This window comes from Chlorocebus sabaeus, chromosome 11, assembly GCF_047675955.1.
Source record: "Chlorocebus sabaeus isolate Y175 chromosome 11, mChlSab1.0.hap1, whole genome shotgun sequence".
Taxonomy (NCBI): domain Eukaryota; kingdom Metazoa; phylum Chordata; class Mammalia; order Primates; family Cercopithecidae; genus Chlorocebus; species Chlorocebus sabaeus.
Window position 1 is genome coordinate 4,999,440 of NC_132914.1, and position 18,893 is coordinate 5,018,332.

Genomic DNA, 18,893 nt, shown 5'->3' on the forward strand with positions numbered 1-18,893 from the left:
GAAGGTTGGGGGAGTGGGGGATTGGTGGGGAAGGGGTTCAGGCTGAGCAAAGTTTTTGTTTTAAATTTATTTTATAATGACAGCTCAGAGAAGATAGCCACCTGATCCAAATATTTACAGACCCTTGGGAAAGAACAGAAATGTCAGAGGAGCAGAGGTCCTTTGCAACTCTGACCCAGAGAAACAGAGATATGGTGGGTCTAACTGATCATTTTACAGATGAGGAAATTGAAGCTGAGAAGGGACTTGCGCAAGTCACACCAAAGCCAGCAGCTCTACCGCCTTCCCTAGGACTTTGCTCAAATTCTCTACTTGGATTCCTCTTTGCTGGTAAATCTAATTTGAAGAGCAATCCCTCTCCCTCTCCTTCTGTTTCCCTTTCCCATTGTTTCTTTTCTCTTTCTGCGTCTCCCACGCTCCTTCATAATACTTTTTAAGAAACAGCTTTGTTGAGATATAATTCACATACTGTGTAATTTATCCATTTAAAGTGTACAATTTAATGTTTTTCAGTATATTCACAGAGCTATTCCCCATTCCCACAATCAATTTTAAAACATTTTCATCACTTTACAAAGAAACTGCATTAGCAGGCCCTCCCCATTTTCCTACAACTTCCTCATCCCTAGGCAACCACCACTTATCTACTTTTTATCCCTATGGATTTGTCTGTTCTGGACCTTTGGTATTAATGGAATCATATAATATGGGGTCTTCTGTGACTCATATTTTTCACTTATCACAATGTTTTCAAGTATCATTCACATTATAACACATATCAATACTTCATTCCTTCTTATTGTCAAATAATGTTTCATTGTCTGGATTATACCGCATTTCCTTTATCCATTCATCAGGTGATGAACATTTGGATTGTTCCCACTTCTTGACCATTATGAATAATACTGCTATGAACATTCATGTATAAGTTTTTGTGTGAACAAATGTCTTCTTTTTTTGCAGGTGTACCCTGTGGGTAGAGTTGCTAGGCCGTATGATAATTCTGTATTTAGCCTTTCAAAGAACTGCCAGGTGGTTTTCCAAGTGACTCCATCATTTAACATTCCCTCAAGCAGTAATGAGAGTTCTGATTTTTCCACATGCTAACATTTGTTATTATTTTTCTTTTTAACTATAGTCATCCTAGTGGGTCTGAAGCGATATCTCATTGTGATTTTGTTTTAAATTACCCTGAGGCCTGACAACATGGGACATCTTTTCATGTACTATTAGCCATGTGTACATCTTCTCTGGAGAAATGTCTATTTGGAGACATTCTTTTTTAAAAAGAATTGGCTTATTTATCTTTTTGTTATTGAGTTGCAAAGTACTTTATATATTCTAGACGTAAATTCCTCTCAGAAATATGACTTGTTAATGTTTTCTTTCATTGTGTAGATTGTCTGTTCACTTTCTTGATGGTCGTCTTTGAAACACAGAGTTTTAAATCTTAATGATGTCCAATTTATCTATTTTCTCCTTGGTTGCTTGTACTGTTGGTGTTATATCTAAGAGACCATTGCTTGGTACAAGGTCACAAAGGTTTTCACCCATGTTTTCTTCCAAGAATTTTATAGTTTCAGTCTTAAATTTAGGTGTTTGGTCCATTTTGAACTAGTTTTTGTACATAATGTGACAAGGAGGGTCCAACTTCATTCTTTTATATGTGGCTGTTTAGATATCCTAGTACCTTTGTTGAATAGGCTGCTCTTTCCACATCAGATTGTCCTGCCACCCTTGTTGAAATCAATTGGTGATAAATGTAAGGGTTTGTTTCTGGATATCAATCCTATTTCGTTGCTGTATAGGCCTATCCTTATGCCAGGAACACATTGTCTTAACAATTGTAATTTTGTAGTACATTTTGAAGTTGAAAATGTGAGTCTTCCAACTTCTTTCTCAAGGCTGTTTTGTCTATTCTGGGACTTTGAATTTCCATATGAGTTTTAGGACTCGTTTGTCAATTTCTGCAAAGAAACCAGCAGGATTTTGACAGGGATTTCATTAACTCTGTAGATCTGTAGATTTGTGGAGGACTTCGTTTTAAAAATTAGATCTTCCAATCCACAAATGTGAGAAATTTTTTCATTTATTTAGGTCTTTAATTTCTTTCAACAATATTTTGAGTTTTCACAGTATAAGTTTTTTCACATCTTTTGTTAAATTTATTCCTAGGTATTTGTCTTTTTGATGCTATTGGAAATGTGACTGTTTTAAAAAATATTTTATTTAAATTGGCAAAATTGTGTATCTTATCATGTACAATATGATGTTTTGAAATGTATACACATTATGGAATGGCAATATATATATAAATTAACATATGCATTACCTCACAGTTATTTTTGGTGAGAATACTTGACATCTACTCTCTTAGCAATTTTCAAGAATACCACATATTGCTATTGACAATAGTCACAATGTTGTACAACACATCTCTTGAACTTATTCCTCCTATCTAACTGAAATTTGTATCCTTTAACCTAACATTTCTCTAACCCCTCTTCACCCAGCCCCCACCCTGGCTCCTGGTAACCACCTTTCATTCTACTCTCTACTTCTATGAGTTTAACTTTTTTAGATTCCACGTATAAGTGAGATCATGTAGTATTTGTATTTCTGTTCCTGGCTTATTTTACTTAATGTAATGTCCTCTACATTTATCCACGTTGTCACAAGAGACAGAATTTCCTTCTTTTTTGTGGCTGAATAGTATTCCACTATTATGAATAATGCTCCCATGAAAATGGGAGTGCAGTCTCTCTTCAATATACTAATTCATTTCCTATGGAGATATATTCAGTATACGGTTGCTAGATCATACAATAGTTCTATTTTTAGTATTTGAGGAATCTTTATACTATTTTCCTTATTGGGTATACTAATTTACATTCCCACTAACTGTGCAATGGTTCTTTTTTTTCTACATTATCGCCAATACTTGTTATCTTTTATTTGTTGATAGTAGCCATTCTAAAAAGGGTGAGATGATAGCGCAATGTGAGTTTAATTTGCATTTTCCCTGATGGTTAATGTTATGGAATATTTTTTTCATAAAGCTCTTGGCCATTTATAGTCTTCTTTTGAGAAATATTTGATTAGATCATTTGCTGATTTTTATTTTTCTTGTTATTGAGTTGTTTCTGTTTCTTATTTATTCTGGATATTAACTTCTTATTAAATATATAGTTTGCAAATATTTTATCTCATTCTGTAGGTTGTTTCCTCATTCTTTTGATTTTTTTCTTTGCCGTGTAGAAGCTTTTTAGTTTGATGTAATCCTATTTGTCTATTTTTGTTTTTGTTGCCTGTGGCTTTGGGGTCTTATCCAAAAAGTCATTGCCCAAACCAATGTTCTGGAAAATTTTCCCTATTTTCTTTCTAGGAGTTTTACAGTTTTGGGTTTTATATTTAAGTCTTTAATCTAGTTTCAGGTCATTTTTGTATATGGTGTGATGAGATAGAATTCCGTATTATTCTTTTTAAATGTGGATATTCAGTTTTCTCAACACCATTTATTGAAGAGGCAGTTCTTTTCCCATTGTGTTTTCTTGACATCTTTGTTGAAAATCAGTTACCTATAAATGTGTGGATTTATATCTGTGCTCTATGTTCTGTTCCACTACTCTATGTCTGTTTTTATGGCAGTATCATGCTGTTTTGATTACCGTAGCTTAATATAATATATTTTGAAGTCATGTAATGTAATGTCTCCAGCTTTCTCCCTTTGGCTAAAGATTGCTTTGGCTATTCAGGATAATTTATGGTTCCATTTAGAACTTTTAGAGTTGTTTTTTCTATCTGTAAAGAAAAGTCTTTAGAATTTTGATAGGGATTGAATTCAATCTGTAGATCACTTTGGGAAGTATGAACATTTTAACAGTATTAATTCTTCCAACCCATGAACCTGAGATGATTTTTCATTTATTTATGCTTCTTTAATTTCATTGACCAGTATTTTATAGTTTTCAATGTAGAGATTTTTCACTTCCTTGGTTAAATGTATTCATAAGTATTAAGTGTTGGTATAGTTTGTATGTAGAATTGTTTGCTTGATTTCCTTTTTCGATAGTTTGCTGTTGGTGTATAGTAAGGCTTCTGATTTTTGTATGTTGATTTTGCAACTTTACTGAATTGTTTACCATTTTTGGTTGGTTCTTTAGGGCTTTATGTATATAGATCATATCATCTGCAAACAGGGACAATCTACACTTCTTTTCCAGTTTTGATGCCTTTTTATTTCTTTCTCTTGCCTGATTGCTCTCGCTAGGACTTCTAGTAGCATGTTGAATAGAAATGTGAGAGTGGGCATTCTTGTCTTGTTCCGGACCTTAGAGGAAAAGCTTTCAATTTTTCCTCGTTGAGTATGATGTTAGCTGTGGGTTTGTCATATGACCTTTATTGTGTTGAAGCTACAATTCTTCTATACCTAATTAGTTAAGAGTTTTTATCATGAAAAAATGTTTAGTTTTTAAGTGATTTTTCACATCTATTGAGATGATCATATGGCTTTTATCCTTCATTCTGTTAACATGGTGTATTACAGATACAGATTTGTGTATGTTGGACTATCTTTGGATTGCATCCCTGAAATAAATCTCACTTCATTATGGTAAATAATCTTTTAAATGCATATTCAATTCAGTTTGCTAGTATTTTGATGAGGATTTTTGCATTAGCATTCATCAGGTATATTGGCCTGTAGTTTCCTTTTTTTCAGTCTTCTTGTCTGGTTTTGTTATCAGGGTAATATTGGCCTTATAAAATCAGTTTGAAAGTATCACCTACACTTCGATTTTTTGGAAGAGTTAGAGAAGGACTGGTATTATTAGTTCTTCCTTAAATGTTTGGTAGAATTCAGCAGTGAAGTCATCAGGTCCTGGGCTTGCCTTTTTTTTTTTCTTTTTTGAGACCAAGTCTCACTCTGTCACCCAGGCTGGAGTGCAGTGACACAGTCTTGGCTCACTGCAACCTCCAACCTCCACCCGTCAGGTTCAAGCAATTCTTGTGCCTCAGCCTCCTGAGTAGCTGGGATTACAGGCACCTGCCACCACGTCCAGCTAACTAATCTTTGTATTTTCAGTAGAGATGGGATTTTGCCGTGTTGGCCAGGCTGATTTCAAACTCCTGACCTCAAGTGATCCACCTGTCTCAGCCTCCCAAAGTGCTGGAATTACAGGCATGAGCCACCACACAGCCCCTAGGCTTGTCTTTGATAGGAAATTTTTTATTGCTAATTCAGTCTCCTTACTTATTATTGGTCTGTTCAGATTTTCCATTTTTCATGATTCAATCTTGATAGGTTGTATGTGTCCATGAATTTATCTATTTCTTAGGGGTTGTACAATTTGTTAATGTGTAATTGTTCATAAGCCTCCTATGACCTTTTATATTTCTGTTGTATCAGTTGTAATTTCTGTTTCTCATTTCTGATTTTATTTATTTGATTCCTCTTTTTTTCTTAGTCTAGATAAAGATTCATCAATTTTGTTTATCTTCTCAAAAAACCAAGTCTTAGTTTTATGACTATTATCTATTGTTTTTTTTAAAATCTCCATTGTATTTATTTTTGCTCTGATCTTTATTATTTACTCCTTCTACTAACTTTGAACTTAGTTTGTTCTTAGTTTTCTAGTTCCTTGAGGTCAAACTCTTTGTTTGATATATTTTTTCTTTTTTTGATGTAGGCATTTATTCTGTAAGCTTGACTCTTAGAACTGCTTTTGCCACATCCTGTGAGTTTCGATAGTTTGCTTTTCATTTTTATCTGTTCAATATTCTTTTTAATTTCCTTTGTATTTTCTTCATTGATCCATTGGCTGTTCAGGGGCATGTTATTTAAATTTTATATGTTTGCAAATTATTCCAAATTCCTCCTGTTGTTGATTTCTTGCTTCATACCACTGTGGTCAGAAAAGATACTTGATATGGTTTCAGTCTTCTTAAATTTGTTAAGATTTGTTTTGTGGCCTAACATATGATCTATCCTGGAGAATGTTCCTCGTGCACATGAGAAGAATGTGTATTCTGTTGTGGTTATTGGAGTGCTCTGTATATGTTTGTTAGTCTATTTGGTCTAGAGTGTAGTTTAAGTCTGATGTTTCCTTATTGATTTTCTGCCTGGATGATATTCCCGTTGCTGAAAGTAGGGTATTAAAGTTTCCTACTATTATTGTATATTTTAAATATATTAACATTTGCTTTTTTACATTAGGTTCTCCAGTGTTGGTTATCTATATATTTACAACTGTTGTATTCTCTTGCCAAATTAATCCCTGTATCATTTTTTCTTTTTTTTTTGAGACGGAGTCTAGCTCTGTCGCCCAGGATGGAGTGCAGTGGCCGGATCTCGGCTCACTGCAAGCTCCGCCTCCCGGGTTCACGCCATTCTCCTGCCTCAGCCTCCCGAGTAGCTGGGACTACAGGCGCCTGCCACCTCGCCCGGCTAGTTTTTTGTATTTTTTAGTAGAGATGGGATTTCACCATGTTAGCCAGGATGGTCTCGATCTCCTGACCTCGTGATCCACCCGTCTCGGCCTCCCAAAGTGCTGGGATTACAGGCTTGAGCCACTGCACCCGGCCAATCCCTGTATCATTATTAACGATATTCTTTGCCATGTTTTACAGTTTTTGGCATAAAGTCTACTTTATCGAGGTATAGCTATTCCTAATTGCTTTTGGTTTCCATTTACATGGAATATCATTTTCCAGCCCTTCACTTTGAATCTATATGTGTCTTTAATGGTGACGTGGGTTTCTTGTAAGCAGCATATAGTTGGGTCTTGTTTTCTTTCTTACCCATTTCGCCACTGTATGTCTTTTGATTAAGTAAAACCCATTTACATTCAAGGAAATTATTGATAGGTAAGGACTTTCTACTGCGATTTTGTTAATTGTTTTTCTGGTTGTCTTTGTTAGATCATTTTTTCCTTTCTTTCTTGCCATCATCCTTTGTGATTAAGTTGTTTTCTCTAGTGGTATGCTTTGATTCTTTACCTTTTATTTTTGTGTATCAATGGTAAGTTTTTGCTTTGTGCTTTCCATGAAGCTTGCAAAAAGCATATTATCGGTATAACAAACTATTTTAAGCTGATAGCAACCTAACTTTGATTGCAAAGAATCTCTACACTTTTACTCCACTCCCCCAGTTTTTAATTTTTAATGTCATCATTTACATCTTACCGAATTATTAGAGCTATTATTGTTTTAATAGTTTTGTCTTTTAATCTTCATATTAAAGATATAAGTAACTTATACACCATCTTTACAATGAGTGTTCTGACTTTGTATATTTACTTTTATGAGCAAGTTTTATAGGTTCATATGTTTTCACATTACTAATTAGCCTCCTTTTCTCTCAGCTTGAAGAACTCTCTTCAACATTTGTTGTAAGACAGATCTGGTGGTAATTAACCCCCTCAGGTTTTGTTCATCTTTATCTATCCTTCATTGCTTAAGGACAGCTTTTCTGGGTACATATAGTATTCTTGGTTGGCAGATGTGTTTTCCACTTCATCACGTTTCACTATTATTTATTTAAATAGGCTTTCTACCACTTTGTCTTTTTCTTCTCCTTTTTGAATGTTATACTTCAAATATTTGCTCTTTTGATGGTCTCCCATAAATTCAATGAGGTTTGTTCATTTTATATCTTTTACTATTATAAAATTTTCTCCTTTAGTGCTAGTAACATTTTTGTCGTAATACCTGTTTTGTTTGATATTAGTATAGCCAGTCTAGTTTTCTTACGGTTGCTGTTTACATGATGTATCATTTTCTATCTTTTTACTTTCAACCTATTTGTCTCTTTCAACCTAAAGTATGGTTCCTATAGACAGCATATAGTTGGATCTTTTGAAAAATGCAATCTCTCATTCCCTACCTATTGATTGGATTGTTTAATTTGTTCACATTTAATGTTTTATTGATATAGTTGAATTTATTTCTGCTGTTCTATTTTTGTTTTCTAGTGTCTCATGCCTTTTCCTTCTCTCCATCTTTTACCTTTTCTTTTTTCCCATTAAGTGAATATTTTCTAATATAACTGTATAATTCTTTTAATGATTTTTCACTATATTTTTTGATTTTTTAAGTGGTTGTTTTAGGGCTTATCACATACATTTTAACTTATCAGAATCTACTTAGAATTATAGTAGCTTAATTTCAATGAGATACGAAAAAGTTATTAATATATTGCTCTACTTGCTCTTCCTCCTTTTTTACTATTATTATTACATGTTACATATATGTGTGGTAAAACTCCAAAATGCATTATGATTGTATAATTTTATGTCCATTAAAGAAAATGAGAAAAAGGAGAGGAAGTATTAAGGATAGGCTTTGTTATATTCACCTTCTTATTTTACATATCTGATTCTGTACATTTGTTCCTGTGGATTCATTTTACTATCTTGTGTCATTTCTTTAACACAGCTTTGTTCCCATTCACCTTTCTGTGCGGTTATTACCAAATATATTACATTGTGATATTATAGACTGAATTATACAATTATATAGAAATTGCTTTATGCAATTGCTTTTTACTTTTTAAATTAAGAGAGGAAAAGAGAAAGATATATATCTATACTGTCTTTTATAATTACATAATTACCTTTGCTGATATTTGTGTGTGTGTGTATGTGTGTGTGTGTGTGTATTTGAATTACTGTCTAAGGTCACTTGCTTTCAGCCTAAAGAGATTAGTTTTTCTTGTAAGGTGGGTCTGCTAGCAACAAATAAATTCTCTCAGCATTTGTTTATCTGTCAATGCCTTTATTCGAAAAAGATAAAAAATGTAAGATAAAAAATGTAAGATAAAAAATGCTTGGTTGGCAGTTTCATTTTTCTTCTGGCATTTTCAATATGCCATCCCATTGCTTTCTGACCTCTATTGTTTTTGATGAGATATCAACTGTCAATCTTATTGGGGTTCCCTTGTATGTGATAAGTCATTTTTTCTTTTTGTTTCTTTCAAGATTTTCTTTTCATCTTTGGCTCTCAGCATTTGGATTATGATGGGCCTGGGTGTGTATCTCTGCATTCGTTCTACTTGGAATTCGTTGAGTTTCTTGGATCTGCCTCAAAAAATTTTGAGAATGAATATTTCTTTTGGGGATTATAAAATGTATCATAAATTGCAGCCTCTTAGTACTAAGATCTTATAGCTGAATTGAACAGCCATCAAGTGAAAAGAAATTGTGACCAGGCCGTTCACAAATTGCTTTCTCTTTATGCTTTTAACCATCAGAGCAAAGTAATCCACATTCAAGGTTCGACCTGTGATTCATGTAGTGCATGATAGTGGCTTGCTGTATGGTTTGATTGATGAATTGGTACTTTCTATCACATCACCCTAAAAATGATTCTCTAGCATCCCTGACTCTCTGAGTTAGAAGGGAGTAGGAGAGCCTTAAATGAAGAAGAGAAAACTACTTCTTTACCAAGGCCTACTTATTTCAACATGTAGATTGCTTTACCTTGGATGTTTCACTCTAAGGTATTTAGAGGAATATTTAAACGAATTAGCTTTTGAAAGAAATGGTGAAACATTTCATCTTTCATGCCAACTCCAACTAACTGGTGGTGACTACCTGGAGTATTGTAGTGGGAAGACTTTTGGGTCAATATGATCAAAGACATAAGTGCTGTGATCTATTAGCAATGCCTGCTATATACAAGGAAGAGGAAATGGTGGCAATTATGTTAGTATTTGCCACTTGTGACCTGGGAGGCAAGTAGGACCTAATATATTTTCTGCAGGATCCACTGTATAATTTAGATCTTGAGGCATGAGGATAATACGCAGGGATCAATTGGTAACTGGAGCTGCTTTGTTCTTAATTTTGGAGCATTTAGGTTTAATTCCATAGAGATTAATTCATAAAACTGCTTCTCAAAAAGTTTTACTATGGTGAAAACTATATATGAATCAAGTGCCTATATATACCTTAATAATGTCTGAGTCATATCTGATACTTAGAAACCAGGAGACAACCTGTCTTCCCTGATGCCCATAAAAAGATCCATGTGGCTCAGACACATAGATTTCAGAGCTAAAGCATTCTGGAAACCTTCATGGTTTGAGTACTACAGATAGATAACTCCACTGACTTTACTGAAAAATAAGTCATTTAGTGAATGAAAGCACGGTGAAACCCCGTCTCTACTAAAAAATACAAAAAACTAGCCGGGTGAGATGGCGGGCGCCTGTAGTCCCAGCTACTCGGGAGGCTGAGGCAGGAGAATGGCGTGAACCCAGGAGGCGGAGCTTGCAGTGAGCTGAGATCCGGCCACTGCACTCTAGCCTGGGCGACAGAGCAAGACTCCGTCTCAAAAAAAAAAAAAAAAAAAAAAAACAGAATCTTGAATTTAGCATAGGCATTGTATGCTATTTAGTCCAGCTTCCTGCCAAATGAGATGCCAAAACGATTGTGGTTCCTAGGTTTCCTCAGCTTTCTGGATAGCTGTTTGATACCAGAAAGGTGCCAGCCCTGGCAGTTCTCACATTGTCATGTCCTCTCTCTACCTTTCAGAGACTGGAGAAAGGCTTCAGGAGGCTGTGCTGTGTAATTGGAGAATGAAGCAGTCACTTAATTGAATTTGGATAGATATAAAATACCAACAAATGATTAAATAATTAAACACACAAAAAGGCACAGCTTCAATAATTAATCTCTAATAGGGAGCCCACCTGCTGTGAACAGGACCACCTACACAATTTGCAGAGCCCAGTGCAAAATGAAAATGAGGGACATTTGTTAAAAAATAATTAAGAATTTCAAGATGATAAAAGTAATGAATTAAATCAATGGGGGAGGCCTACATGTGGAGTCCTGTGTGACTGCCCAGGTTGCATACCATGAGGCTGGCCCTCCCAGTGTAATATATATTCTCACACTGGGATTTTCTAAGGCAAATTATGCCAGCCACATAATTTGCTTTGGGAAATCCCAATGTAAGAATACATATTTTGCAACTGATTAAAGTCTGTTTGCATGTATAGAAATTAGTTTATGTGTTCCACACAACAGTAGTTTCAGGCAAAATTGTGATATGAATAAAGTTTATCTTTTCAGCTGTAGCACATAGAACTTACCTTATCTCCTTCTGCCATTCTCTCCCGTTGCTTGAGGTGGTACACTGTGATTCTCTGCTGGGAGGAGTGGCTAGAGATCGGTTCCTCTAGATGTCGTCCAACCAACAAATACTTTTTCAGTATCTTCTGCTGCACTCTTCAATATGATAGCTACCAGTCACATGTGGCTACTTAAATGTAAATTAGTTAAAATTATTTGCTTGAGGTGGTACACTGTGATTCTCTGCTGGGAGGAGTGGTTAGAGGTCGGTTCCTCTAGATGTCATCCAACCAACAAATACTTTTCCAGTATCTTCTGCTGCACTGTTCAGTATGATAGCTACCAGTCGCATATGGCTATTTAAATGTAAATTAATTAAAATTAAATTAAGCATTTAAGTTTTGGTTACATTAGCCATATTATAAGTGCTTGATAGGCACGCGTGGCTAGTAGCTATCATTATGTATAGGATAGATATAAAAGATTTCATCATTGCAGAAAATTCTACTGGATAGTGCTGGTCTACACATTCCAGGTCAGGTGCTGGTGATGCAGGGAGGAGGGAGAGATTATTCTTTTGGAACCACAGGAGGCACATTTCTGACCTCTTTTGATTGATGTACGGTGGGTAAGAAAATGTGGGTATGGATAAGAGAAGTGTCGTGAAAGCATTTAGAATATAGACAAGAATATGCAAAAGATGCATAGGAAACAGGGCAGAGGAAAGAACATCTGAAGTCACTGATGTGATTATGTGGATTAGAGGAAAGAGAAGTTCAGCAGAATTTTAATCAGTCTTCAATTTAACATAATCACCTATTCTTACTCTCAATTAAATACAGATTTATTGTATAACCATCCCATACCAGACATTAAGAACTGCCACTAGGCTTTAAAGAATTTAAAGTTCATCTCTGCCAGGCTCCTTAGCCTGTGCTTTAAATATTGATCATCCTCAGGCTTTAGTCCAAGGCTCCTTTCTGCTGGTAGTTAAGGTGATTTTATCCACGTACGAATTCACCACTTACATGGCAATGACTCCCAAATCCACAGGACTGTAATCCAGACTGTTCTTCTGAGGCTCCAGGGCCATATATGCAGTGACCTGCCAGGGAATTCCATGGTGTGACTCAGAGGCATCTCAGACGCCACACGGCCAAACCTAAGTTGATCCACTTCTTTTTCTCCTCTTATTGCTCCTGGCTCAGTGAAAGTTGCCATTGTCCAAGTGATAATGACAACAAGAACAAAAATAACCAGCAAAGTAGTAAGAATAGTAGATAACCTTTATGGAGCTTCTTTTATTCTGAGCACTTATGCACATTACCACATTTGAACCTCATAATAATACTATGATGTGAGGATTACTCCTCCTCCTCCTACTATTACTACTAATACTATTGCTGCTAACCACCACCACTCTCACCATCTTATAAATAAGGAAAGGAAGAGAAGCACAAAAAGATCGTGCAGATAGAAAGTGACGACTGTGACTCGAGTGAACACAGGTCTTTCTGGAGACTCTGCTCCTACTCTTATTTACTGTACCACCCTCTTATAGCATTGGTATCACTTGGGAGCCTGGAAGAAATTCAGGATCTCAGACCCCACTCAGACCTCCTGATGAGAGTCTGTACTTTAACAAGATCCCTAAGTGATTTGTGTGTGGGTATTGTTAGTATCTGATAATTTTTTTGTGATCTAGTATTGCCCCTTCAACTTCCACCGGCCCACTACCTTTGAGTAATGAGTGAGACGGGGAAATCAGATTGAAAGTATCTTTCTCTCGCTCCTTTCTTTCTCCAGGGTAGGCCTTAGGTGAGGTCTTCATACCTTCCCACCTGTATTGTGGCATCCACATGTGGCTGATTACCTTCTGTTGTCTTCATGGCAGCCAGAATGGTTTCTTTAGAATGTTAATTTGATCATACCAATTCTTTGCTTAAAATCCTTTAGTCCCTCTAGGATAAAGTCCAATCTTCCTAACTTCCAATGTCCAGTCCTTCTGATATGTCCATCCTCATATCTCTTGGCACTACTACTAAGCAGGGCAGTTCTCCAAGGAGTGTATGCTCTTTTGTGTCCCTGGCATTCATCTGCATTTTGGCTTTTGCCTAAAATCCCCTTGCAATTTCAGAGGCTGCAATTCAAATGCCTGCCAACATACATGTTGTGAGCATTTTGGGTGAGGGTGATGGTGAATGGGTGAACAGCGAGCTACACTGTGAGTAACTGCAGCAACCCTGGTTCTGGACAGAGCAGGGGCTATCTCCCAGAAAAGTGGTTGCAGTGAGATAAATATTTGCTTTGTCAGAGAGACAAGAAATCTGGATTTGTAGGTTGGCAACTACTTTAAGTCTTTAAAAAATGTGTGGATTGAGGCTTCCTTCCAGAATGGCAAAGTGTTGAGTGCAACATTTTCTTTCCCTAGCAAAACAACTATTTAACTGGAAAAAAATCATGATTATTTAAATTTTTTAACAAACTGTTCTAAGGAAATATGCAAATGGAAAAACATTCTTTCAAGAAAATCTACTAAATATCCTTCAGAACAGCAGGAGTCTGTGGCATTGGAGCCATGACTTGTTCCCCCCACCCACCCTCAGCTCTGTCTTACGGAAACTTCACAAGGTTATCTGCTCTGGTGGCTGTGGTCAAGAAGGGGGCTCCCTGTCCCTGCAGGTCCTAGCATACCTAGGTCCTTGGTATCACCCCAGGAAGGGCAGGCCACCCACATTTCACACCTTCTCCTTCCTCCACTAGGAATGCAAAAGTTGTATTCCTAGTGGAGGTGATTGAGGGAGACAGTTGTGACTCCCTTCTTTTATTTTGCCTCTATTCATAGGGTGAAATTTCAACTCCAGGTGTATGAGTCCAAGAACACTGGGCTCCAGTTGCTCCTTCTCCAACTTGCTGTCAGAGTGGAACTTCCATACCAGAATGCACAAGCTAGGAAGACCAGGAGCTCCCGGCGCCGCCACCTCCTTTCCCCCAGCCCACGTCTACCTGTAGAGCAAGGTGTCATTCTAGAAGGGCTTCTGTCTCCACCTCCAGCTCCTGTGCAGTGGTGCAGAAGTTCTATTCAGGAGGAAAGGCAGGATGAAAACCTCCCTAGCTATGTTTAAGGGACTGACCTTATTTAGAACAGAGGATAAAGAAGTCCAGCCCAATGATATTGTTTGAAGCAATAGAGATCTTGGTAGAGAAAATTAAAAAGTATGCTCATAGCTCCATAATTCTGGTGGCAACAAGCAAAATGGCAGAACAACCAGAAATTTAACAGGAAGAATCAGGGAAAACGATTGCCAAGAAGAGCCCTCCTTGGATCACGCTTATCTCTGGGTTGTCTAGAAGTTTGTGTGCAAGCCCCAGGCTGAACCTGCTCAGGAACAGCAAGAGTTGAATGAGGGGAAGACTGAAAATCATTTGCCAACCAGAACACAGATCCATCAGCAAACAGCTGAATCCTCACCGGCACTAGGGGCTGAAGCCCAACCTCTGAACAAATACTGCTTGAACAGTAAACTGCTCTGACTCAGAGGCAACAACTAGGAAGCCAGGATTAAAAATAAAATCATGCACATCCCTGGGAATCTGGAAGACTGTGTGCATACCTAAGGCTGTGCTCTCTCAGGAGTTATCACAGAAAAAAATCCAAGCTACCAGTATGTAGGTCAAAATGTAAACTCCCTGAACTGTGACCGCAGCCTCCATGCCACCTATGTCCCAGAATCTAATCAACCAAGGAGCTTTAAATCCAATCGCTGATGAATAAGTGGCTTATGATGACCTGGAAGCAGCCCCTAGGTAGCCAGGCTAAAAGAGAAAAACAAGAAAAAAAAAAAAAAAAAAGAAGATCAAGATCATGAGCATTAAAGACTGAACACTGCAGGAGAAACAGATTTTATAGACCTTGCAAATTAGTTTAACTAAGTTACCAATTGAATAAATAAACAACCAAGCAAATTACAATGACATTTACCCATTTATTCCTGGGTTATATATAGAGTTACTAGATACTTTGTCTAAAATGATACTTTTTTTTTTTTTTTTTTTGAGACGGAGTCTCGCTCTGTCGCCCAGGCTGGAGTGCAGTGGCCGGATCTCAGCTCACTGCAAGCTCCGCCTCCCGGGTTTACGCCATTCTCCTGCCTCAGCCTCCTGAGGAGTTGGGACTAGAGGCGCCCGCCACCTCGCCCGGCTAGTTTTTTTTATGTTTTTTAGTAGAGACGGGGTTTCACCATGTTAGGCAGGATGGTCTCGATCTCCTGACCTTGCGATCTGCCCGTCTCGGCCTCCCAAAGTGTTGGGATTACAGACTTGAGCCACCACGCCCGGCCCGTTTTAAAGAAGAAATTATGAGACATACAAAGATACAGGAAAGAGTAGTAACTCGTGTACAAGTGAAAACAAAGCAACAAACTTTAGAAGGGGCCCAAATATTGGACTTATCTGATAGTGACTTCAAAGACATCATTGTACATATATTCAAAGAACTAAAGTTAGCCATGTCTAAAGCATTAAAGGAAGGTTATAATGACAATGTCTCATCAAATAGAAACTATCAATAAAGACTTATAAAAAGGTGCCAAATGATCATTCTAAAACTGAAAAGTACAATAATAAAAATGAAGAGTTTGACTTTCATTTTCTGGTCTGGCTTTTAAGGAGCTTAGAAGTCCCCACTGTATCCTAACAGCAAGTAAAAAGCTGAAAAAATGGAAAAATAAAATCTTCTCAGCTCTTATAGGGAAGTGACATTGCAGGGCAAACTGCTGCCCCCAAAATTGGACAGACAGATGGGTAGATATGCAGAATCACAACTTTACCAGAGCAGAAATCATGGGAACCAGTGCGAGGATAGGAAAACCTGAACTGTAAATTGATGAATTGTGGACAAGTCTGAGAATTAAACACTCGGGGAGACCCAGTCATAGGGGCTCCTACACTTGTGTACATTTTACCCCCCAGACCTCTACCAGATCCTCACAGTAAATATCAGAGAAAAATCTCCTCCTGCCTCTGGGAGGGAGAAGGGAAGAGGTGAAAAGGAATCATTTTGAAATATGCCAGATTATTCTGTTCTTCTTAACAAGGTCTGCCCGAAAGAGAAACTATTTTACCAGAGCCCAACCTGCCGGAGTTGTATGATAGCCTAACTGCTGTTGTTTGAATGTTTGTCTTCTCTGAAACTCATGTGAAAATGTATTTGCTGTTGCGACAGTATTGGGAGGTGGGACCCTGAAGAAGTGTTTAGGTCATGAGGGCTCTGCTCTGGTGAATGGGCGAGTGCTCTTACCCCGTCACTATCATGAGAGGGGGTTTGTTATCGTGGGACTGGACTCTTGTTCTTTTCATCCTCTCTTTGCTCTTTCTGCCATGGGATACCTTCTGCCATGTTATCATGCAGCATGAAGCCCCTCACCAGAGGCCAGCACCTTGATATTAGACTTACTCACCTCCAGAACCAGGAGCCAATAAATTTCTGTTCATTATTAAGTTACCCAGTCCCAGGTATACTGTTATAGCTGCACAAAATGGACCAAGGCACTAACTTACCTGGGAGAAGGGGAGCAATCAGCTCCAGCCTGCTTTAGCTTTCTCCATGGTGGAATGAAAATACCCAACTTTAGCTCCCTCTATCCTTTTACATGGGGGAAAAAATATACACTTAAATTTATGATCAACCGATTCTTGACAGGGGTGCCAAGACAATGCAATGGGAGAGAGAATAGTCTGTTCAACAAATGGGTGCTAAGACAAGTGGATATCTAGATGCAAAATAATAAAGTTGGACCCATCATCACGCCATATACAAATATTAACACAAAGTGGTCATAGATGTAAATATAAGAGATAAAACTACACAACACTTAGAAAAAAATGACAGCAAATCTTGGGCGATAGGGGTCGGCAAGAGTTTCTTAGGTATGACACCAAAAGCATAGGTGAAACAAGATTGAAAAGTTGAACTTTATCAAAACTAACTTTGTTTTTTCCTGAAATAACACCATCAAGAAAGTGAAAAGACTGCCCATGGAGTGGGGGAAAATATTTGCAAACCATATGTCTGATAGGAAGTCTAGAATATATAAAGAATGCTTACAAAACTCAATAACAAACTAAAAATGGGCAAACATATAGAAAAAAACGTTTGGAGCTGATAGATACATTTATTACCTTGATTATGATATTGTGGGTGCATGTGTATCTGCAGTTTTTGTGTATCAATTTAACCCCAATGAAGCTATAAAAAGGGTAAACCAGTGCCTAGCATATGGTAAGCATTTAGTAAATACAGGCTAGTTTGCCACCTGTGTCTGGTGGTGAAGTAGAGGGTGTGTCAAAGGTGACTGGGGTCTGAGAACATGGGAAAAGGGCTGTGGCAATGACTGGAAGAAGGCTGCCAGCAAGGAAACTAATCCGGGTGTAGAAGAGGAATGGGAATTCCTTTTGAAGTATGTTGAATGTTCAAATGGAAACATCTGGTAAAGATTAATAAAAAAAGATTTTATCCCCGTAACAGGAGAATTTTGGATAAACGAATATAAAATCTTGCTACTGTGATAAGCCACTAAGAGTTTTGCTTTTCATTGAGTTTGAGGGGTGGATGAACTGGTCGATATAACATCATACAGAGTGAAAGGAAAGATGGGATAGCAATGTTTAAGTAATTAAAAAAATAATATGTTATAAAAATGATCTCTTATAGATGTCTTCAGAAGACATATCCTTCCCAACTCCCATCCCTCAGTGTCGTTCTCATATTCATGAATGAAGCTCTGTCCATTATACAACGGGCCATCACCAGTATCATCAACCGGACACCCTCTCGATTGTTGAAGGAAATCATCTTGGTGGACGATTTCAGCTCAAATGGTGAGCAACGTGATCAAAGAATAACTGTAAAAACGACCACTTATCACCTGTGCTTGGCTGGAAAGAGGTTTTGGCTTACAGTTTAGGACACTTTGGGTTTCTCATGCAGGGAAAATAAAAAGATCATTGGTTGAGGGTCTGTTTGTGCTAGCCACATTTAATCTTCACAAAGTCAAGACAGAGGATAATTATCTCTACATGGATGAGAAAACTGAGACACAAAGAGCTCACACAGTGTGCTTAAATTGGACCGCAAGCCAGTGGCAGAGGTGGGAGTTAGGCCAGGACCGTGTACCTCCAAATTACCTTTGCCCCTCTTATGCACAATGAAGGAGCCTGGCGGGGGGTGAAGTGGAGTCTAGAGAAGGACTCCAGATACCAGGAAGGGACTTAGAGTTGCTCCTTATGAAGAGCAGACCACTCTCCCTGGGTCATGAAGCCTGGAGGAAAGACAGCTTTGGGTGCTGACTCTTCACAGTGGCAACGGCTCTTGCCCACAGGGTGCCCCTGCCCTGAGTCTAGCCCACCCACCCAAGGAAGAGATGTAGAAGATGATGGACCTGAGTCCTCACTTTCTGAGTTCATGGTCCCGGCTTCTCCTTTATAAGTGTTATGTCCTTGGGTAACTCAATGTCTTCATGTTCTGATTTTCTTATACACAAAATATGGATGTTGATGATAATGACTATTTTATGAACTATAGTGAGAATTAAATGAGATCATAATGACAGCTAACATTGCTTGTTCTAAGCACCCTATGTGCGTTACCTTTTTTTATGAGATGGAGTTTCTCTCTTGTCACCCAGGCTGGAGTGCAGTGACGGGATCTTGGCTCACTGCAACCTCCGCCTCCCGGGTTCAACCAATTCTTCTGCCTCAGCCTCCTGAGTACCTCGGATTATAGGAGTGTGCCACCACGCCCAGCTAAGTTTTGTATTT

General features: G+C 37.8%; 1 protein-coding gene across 1 annotated transcript in view; it reads left to right on the forward strand.

Moving 5' to 3' along the window:
* GALNT8 (polypeptide N-acetylgalactosaminyltransferase 8) overlaps positions 1-18,893 on the forward strand; it is a 62,911-nt gene that overhangs the window by 11,551 nt on the left and 32,467 nt on the right. Inside the window, exon 3 of the mRNA XM_007967302.3 lies at positions 17,788-17,954. Coding sequence (XP_007965493.3) covers positions 17,788-17,954 — 167 coding nt within the window. The remainder of the gene's footprint in view (positions 1-17,787; positions 17,955-18,893) is intronic.